This window comes from Tupaia chinensis, unplaced genomic scaffold (assembly GCF_000334495.1).
Source record: "Tupaia chinensis unplaced genomic scaffold, TupChi_1.0 Scaffold000355_1, whole genome shotgun sequence".
Classification (NCBI taxonomy): Eukaryota; Metazoa; Chordata; class Mammalia; order Scandentia; family Tupaiidae; genus Tupaia; species Tupaia belangeri.
This window is the reverse complement of record NW_006159850.1, coordinates 12,928,410-12,935,505: the sequence shown is the minus strand read 5'-3', so window position 1 is coordinate 12,935,505 and position 7,096 is coordinate 12,928,410. Positions and strand designations below refer to the sequence as shown.

At 62.6% G+C, this 7,096-nt stretch overlaps 1 protein-coding gene across 1 annotated transcript in view; it reads right to left on the bottom strand.

The window, feature by feature from the left end:
• The window catches only part of BCAR1 (BCAR1 scaffold protein, Cas family member), a gene marked incomplete in the record, with an annotated part of 19,765 nt that overhangs the window by 10,231 nt on the left and 2,438 nt on the right, over positions 1-7,096 (bottom strand). The window contains 3 exon segments of the mRNA XM_027773502.1: positions 512-628; positions 814-975; positions 6,699-7,068. Of these exon segments, the coding sequence (XP_027629303.1) occupies positions 512-628; positions 814-975; positions 6,699-7,068 (649 nt within the window).

Sequence of the window (7,096 nt, the reverse complement as noted above, 5' to 3'; positions counted from 1 at the left end):
AGCACCAGCACCAGCACCAGCAGCACCACCAGCAGCAGCACCACCAGCAGCACCAACATCATCAGCACCAGCATCATCACCAGTAGCATCACACCAACATCATCAGCACCAGCATCATCACCAGCAGCATCACCACCAGCAGCATCACCATCACCAGCAGCACCGTTCCCCTGTGGGCTCTCTACCCTGCAGCAGAGACCGGGCTGAGCTCCGTCTGTATTACATCCAGTGATCACACCCTGGCTTGTCCAGGACAGTGCTGGTTTGTGCCCAACACCCCCATCTAATCATCAGTTCGCCTTTCACTCATAGGCGACTTGGTTTGGATGACAGATTCTGGGTCCCCTTGCCTACACCCCGGACAATCCTCTGAGGACCTGCCTACTGACGAGGCCCTTCAAGGGGCTGTCCTGAAGATGAAGACCTGAGGCCCAGAGTTGGGTGCCTCACACCCATGACCTGCAGGGCTGAGGCCTCAGCTTGGAGGCACCAGCATTTGCTAACTGCTCACCGCGTGGTGGCTGGATGGTGGCAGGCCCTTCTCCACACTGGGGGGCACGTCATACACGTCCAGCGATGGGTCTCGACCATTGGGACCTTTCACAGCCATTGGTGGGGTGTCATAGACCTGGGGGCAGAAGAGGTGCTGATACAGGTGCCGTGGCCAGCCCACAGTACCACCCCAGGACCCTAAAGGTAGAGGCTGGGCCACCTGGTCCCCGGGAAGCACCAAGCAAGCCCTGCTCGAGCCAGAGTCAGGTGGAGCTGTGGGCATGCCAACTCTGCCCTCCCACCCCAACCCTGAACACCCACCTCCTGGCCATACTGGCTGGGAAGTAGCCCCCGAACAGGGGGCACATCATAGATGTCCTGGGGCCCGGGGACCAGCAGGTGGCGTGGGATGTCGTACTCGTCCTGCTCCGGCTGCGCCGTGTCGTATATGTAGCCCTGCCCCACACGAGTGGGGACCACAACCTGGGGACAGACAGCCAACTGTCATCGCTGGTCCTCGAAGCCAGCCTCCTGGACGAGCCATGGGGCCTCCAGGAGACCCCACAATGTCGGCCGTGGGGTGAGCCAGTTCTCATCCCTGTGTGTCACTGACTTCGGTGCAAGAAGACCCCTAGGCCTTCTGCAGCAGAATCTGGTCTAGGCCAGGAAACAGGTCTCCACAGCAAGGTGACCCAGAAGGGTGCTGGCAGGACAATGAGAGGGGGCAGGAAGGGTGAGGGCTCAGGTCCTGGGGAGCTACCTGGACTGAGACAGCCAGTCCTGTCATGCCCAAAGTCTTTTGAGCCCTGCCTGGTGACACTGCCCAGAGGCTTCATCACACTCAGCTGTCCAGTGGGGGACTGTTCCCACCACGGGACCCATAGCTGCCTCCCTGCCCTGAGGACAGATTCAGGTATGAGTGCCACATTGGCGAGGAAGGTGCAGGCAGAGCACCAAGAGCCCTCCCTGACCCCTGTTTATCCTGTGAGATTGCTGGGACAGGGCCACCAGGGACACCCAGATTTCAGGGCCCTCTCGGATAGGTGGGTGGGGCTGGTTTGGGGCAGGAAGAGATGTGACTAGAACCACGACCCCCGCTGCCCTCTGCACATGGACATACCCAGCACCTTGGGGCAGGCAAGGCCTCAACTTCTCCTGGACGGACTAGGCCTAGCAGGGGCACTGGCCAAGTGGCAGGTCCCTTCCCCTCCCTGGGCTCTTACCCGAGCCTGGCATCCGGCAAAGCTCCAGCTCTGTATGGTGGGCAGGCGAGAGCCTGGGGAAGCCAATCCCAGGACACTCTGGGACCCCTGCCCAGGACGTCGGCCCGTCGCACCAGCACTTGGCCTGGGAGGCTCAGAGGTGTGCCCGGCAGCCTCCTTCCCGGCAGGCATCTCTGTCCTTGGGGAGGGACCTAGCAGGCTCCTCTACCAGCTCAGGGCACGCCTCCAAGAGGGACTCCCTGTTCAGCTCACAGAAAGACCTTTGTTCCCTAATCAAAGGGGATGTCTGGGACAGGGCTGACTCGGGCCCACCCCACACACATCCTGGGGCAGCAGGGCCCAGGCAGGCCGTCCCTTGGCTCCACACCCCTAGACCCTGTCCAGGTCCATGTGCCCTCTGGGACGTAAGCTGCGTGGGCAGGCACGGACCGCCACAGCCCAAGGAAGCGCAGGCACCCGCACCCCTTGGCCCGCAGAGCCTCCTGCCATGCTCCCCACACACCTCCCGGCCACGCGGCACAGCTGGGCAGGCGACAAGAAGCCAGCTGGGCCTCTGGGTTGTCCCTGGCAGGAGAGGCAGGCTGGTGCGTGCCACTGCCCAGGCCTCTGCAGGGGTGTTCCCGGCCCTCAGCCCAGCCCGGCATGTGTGGGAGTCAGGCCGCCTCTCCAGACTCATCTCCCTCCTGGCGCCCCAGACTTGAGTCTCCTCCAGAGCTATTTTTAGATGCTGGAACCTGCCAAAAGTGGGGCAGGCGAGAGCTAGAGGGACGTGGCAGCCTGGCCAGGCCTGGAGGCAAGGCCGGAGGCTTTTCCAGGCCCCACCTCCTGAAGGCAGGTGGGGACCAAGGCCAGGAGGGGTGGGCCCATGACACACCCACTGGTGCCCATCTCACTGTCTTGCAGGGGGGCTGGGCAGGTGGGCCCAGGGGGCTCTGGGGGGTGGACCCCAGACCCCCAGCTTGCTGACAGTAGCAGCCAGCTGGCCAGGAATGCTCTGTTAGCAAACAGAAGCAGCCGTGGGGCAGAGCAGCCCCCACCCCCAGCTGCTAAACCTGCTGATCACCCTCCCCAAGCCACGCCCCACACCTGGAGTCCCGTCAGCAGACCTGGAGGCCCTGGGGGCAGAGGGTAACAGCCCGACTAGGAAACAACAAGCTCAGAGTGTGCCGGACACGTGCGCGGAGCAGGGCTTGGTCAGGCCAGCGCTGCCCATCCCTTGGCCCCTCTCTGCCCCATGATCAGGTGTCCAGGGAGAGGGCCAGTGAACTCCGATCTGTCCTAGCCTGGCCCTGCAGCAACTAAGGCAGGGCGCCAGGAAGCAGGTGTAGAGTGTGGGGAGCAGGGCCAGGGTGGGCCCTGACCAGCCCCAGGCAGCTGGGCTACTGGACTCCCTCCTGCCTCGTGGACCTGCTGACCTGGGCCAGCTCCACTCTGGCGCACCACAGCCCCCCACCCCCCACCCAGGAGTCTCATTTTCCTTCTCTGGGAATTGGAGCACGGGAGCAGAAGCGCCGTGGGGGTGGGCAGGTGCTGCTCACCTAATCACTCCTCGTGACCAGGCAAAAGCAGGGCACGTGGGGTGGGGAGGGCTGCAGCTCCACAGTGAGGAGGGCGGAATGAGGTGGGGCAGGACTGAGCCAGGGAAACACGTCCCCACGCCTGACCCAGAGCCACCACTGGCCCGACTAACTTGGGGGTGCTTCCTTAAGACCGACCTTGCACAGATGCCTCCCATTCCAGAGGTCCCTTGGCTTCCTGAAGCTCATGCCCTGGCCCACAGGGTCGGCCCACAGGGTCATGGTGCCCTGGTCTGGGCCTGACCTCCCCACCCACGCAGGCCACTTGCTCCCACCAGGGTACCAGAGAGCATCTGCTCAGGCCCCAGGGCTTGACCCTTCCTCCCCCACCCAGGCTTCCTGGGTGCCAGGACCCCAGCAGTCCCCCCCGAGGACTCCTTCTGCACCAGCTGACTTGACCCAGAACCAGGAGTTTTGGTTTCCAGACATCTCAGGGGAGGACCCGAGGCTGGTGGAAGTGGGATCCGAACCCATGGATGTGAGGAGACACCGCGCTGACTGCAGCCACCTGGGGATAGAGTCTGACTGGGGCCCACTCCCAGCAGAAGGGCAGCACAGAAAACCCGGAAGCCATCACCACCAGCTCGGGGAGGGGGTTCTCTAACCCCGGGAGATGCTTCTGATATCTTAGGACTCCAAAATGCGAGACAAACGCGCCAGGATCTCAGCTATGACCTCGTGTCTAGGGGCTGCGTCTCTCAGCTTTTTCCACACATGGTGCATGCATGTTTATGGCCACCAAGTACTGCTCTCCCGACCCCAGGACACAAGCAGACACAATGAGGGCTGCTCCAGCTGGGAGACGTGGCCTCTCAGGACACAACTGGGTCTGGGACGGAGGCTCTTGCTGGGAGACGTGGCCTCTCAGGACACAACTGTGTCTGGGACTTAGGCTCTCCCTCCTGGGCCACCCAGCACTTTGGGACCTTCAGGACATAGGTCTGGGCAGCTCCCTGTGGGCCCAGGCAGAGGATGACCCCAGCAGTGAGCCCCTGAGCAGCCAGAGCGGGCCCCTCCCAGGAGGGGAGAAAGCAGAACAAGTGCTGAAACATGGTCTCCAGGTCAGGCCTACCCCAGGGCTCCTGCTGCTTCCCAGCCCCAGGGCCCCGGCCCATCTGCAAGGCTCCTCTTGCCTGGCTACACTGAGACCAGTTTCACTGCAAAGACCCCAGAGGGGAGGGGAAGGGAGGGGAGGGAGAGGGGGCTCCTGACTGGGGTGCATGTGCAGTGTGACCTGTGTGTGCGCATGTGTATGTGTCAAGGATGTTCTATGCCGTCTCCAAGGCTCCCTATGCCTCACCCCCCACCACTCCCCAGGACAGCTTCCCTGGCAGGGCTCTGCCTGTCTGCTAAAGCTGGTTTGGGGCAGCCCCACTCTGGACTGTCCCATACCTGCTGCCAGCCCATCTCTGGCCAGTGGCTGAGGAAGTACACAGGACAGGACATGGCAGACAGTGCCCAAGGTCTCCTGGTGACTGGGGCCCACAGAGCCTCACCATCCACATGCTAGTGATCTCTGGCCAGAGCTCCTGGGAGTCAGGCCACCTGTGGCCAGGGGCAGGGTGACACAGCCTGCTGACTCGCTCCAGCTGGCACTGGCGAGGTCCCCACCTTAGCCCTGGGCCAGTCTGAGGACAGAGGCTCTGTCCCTGGGCTGAGTGTCCATGGGGCTCTGTCTTTCCAGACACAAGTGGCTTTGGACAGGACATGGTGAGTACCCAGGCTGGGCCTCAGTGAGCCTGGGTTGCTGCTCCTAAGGGCAGGTGCTGGGCCTACCACCAGCAACCCTGTCCCCAGGGCACTGCCCCACTGTGGTCTTGCCATGGAGTGATGATGAGCTGGGTGCTGGGGCAGGGCTGCTGTCAGGGCCGGGTGGGCTGGGTTTCCCAGGGCCCTGGGGGTGAGCTGCACTGCAGGAGCAGGCATGGAGGTATAAGGGAGCTGGGGTGACACCTCTATCCTCAAAGTACACAAGATGCTCCTCTACTTCCAGGCCTAGGAAACTCCACTCCCCAGCTCTTGAGGGACCCTGGCACAGAAGACACAGGCCACCCAAGGGTGAGAAGAGGTTGCTCCTGACTCCCCCAGGCAGCCAGTGGGACCCTGCCTCCTGCCAACAGGACTGGGTGGCGTGGGGCAGGTGGGCAGGCCTACGTGTGGCCAAGGGTGCCGGGCTCAGAACCTGAGGCAGAGGTCTTATCCCTGGGCCCTGCACCCAGTCACGATAGCTCCCGAGGGGCTTGAACCTGAGCCTCTGTCCCTCCAGCAGCAGCCTCTCCACGGTCCAGCAGGAACTCACTGCCCCACCCATGCCTCAGAAGTAAAGAAGCACACCCTGTAGGTCTGGGACGGCCCAGAGCAGGGCCAGCTTTAGCGGACAGGCAGAATCCTGCCAGGGGAGCTGTTCTGGGGAGCAGGATGGGGGGCAGAGGCAGAGGGAGCCTTGGAGATGGCATAGGCCACAGTGAGAACCAGGGACCCGCATGCAGGGGCTGACACACAAACCCAGAGGACTCATGAGGGTGCCCTGGCATTAGACGATGGCCTCTCCTTTATAGGCCAGAGGCTTGCGGTCCTCCAGCAGCCTTCCACCCTGCTTCCTTAGAACAGAGACTGTATTAGTGAGCCCTGTGGCTGCTGGGGACAGGCTCCGTTCCCCAGCCTTCCTTGCAGCTAGGTGGACATGAGATTACGTTCTGGTCGGCGGAGGTAAGAAGCGCCACATGTGACCTCCAGAAGGGTCATTAGAGAGGCATGTGCTCCTCTATTCCTTCCTTCTTTTCCTGGTGGCCAAAAAAGCAGACAGGATGGCCAGAGCTCAAGCAGCAACCCTGTACTATGAGACACAAGCCCCGGTGAAGACAACAGAGCAACAGGATGGCTTGGTCCTGGCCTCTCACAAGGATTTGGCTTTGCTCAACCCCCAATCTGACTGATGTGCTGTCTTGCAACTGACTGCTCCTCCCCTTCGAGTGCTATGCCAGCCTCCCCGCCTCCCGTCCCTGTGCTCCAGCTCTTCTCGGCCCTGCTGTGCTCTGCCGCCCACCACTCTAGGGTCAGGACGAGTTTACTGCAACCCAGACCTGGGCAGGCCTCTTCCGTGTTATGCTCTCCCTTCCAAGCTGGCATCTGGCTCTTCAACAGGCACTAGGCTCCTCGAGGGCTGTCCCTGGCCTGTCACTCTGGCCTTGTCTGCCTAGACCACAGGGCACCGTTCTACCCCTTCAGGCCTGACAGGTGCACCCTCTGTAGTCAGGTGCTCCCACACAGGTCAGCTTCTGGAAAGCTCTCTCAGCTGCATGGCCTATTCCCGCCCACCACGGGCAGAGATGAACAATCCCCCACACATGCACCTCCCACCTGACCTGAGTCCGGGGCCTGCCTGACTGTGCCAGGGCAGCCTTACCTTTGCTGGTGGCTTTGTCCCCTCCCAGTTGCGGGTGTCCATGGATGGGGGGACCTGGTAGATGTCATGCCCCATCCCGGCAGAAGGTGGCACCTGGTAAATGTCCTGGGCGGGACTTCCAGGCCCTGGGAGCACCTGGTAAAGGTCAGTGGCCGGGCTGGGAAATGCGTGATGAGGCGTCGGCTTCGAGAACATAGACGTCTGCTTGGCCGGGGGTGACTGGAACTGGGGGCTGGGCCCTGGGGCTTGGTAGAGGCCTTGCTGCGCCTTGCTGGGAGTGGGTACCAGGTAGACACTGTCGGACTGGGGCGGGTAGGCGGCAGGAAGCATGGGTGTGTACTGGGAGGCTGGGGGCACTGCAGAGTGGAGGGCGGGGGGGGGGGGGGGGGGGGGGGGGG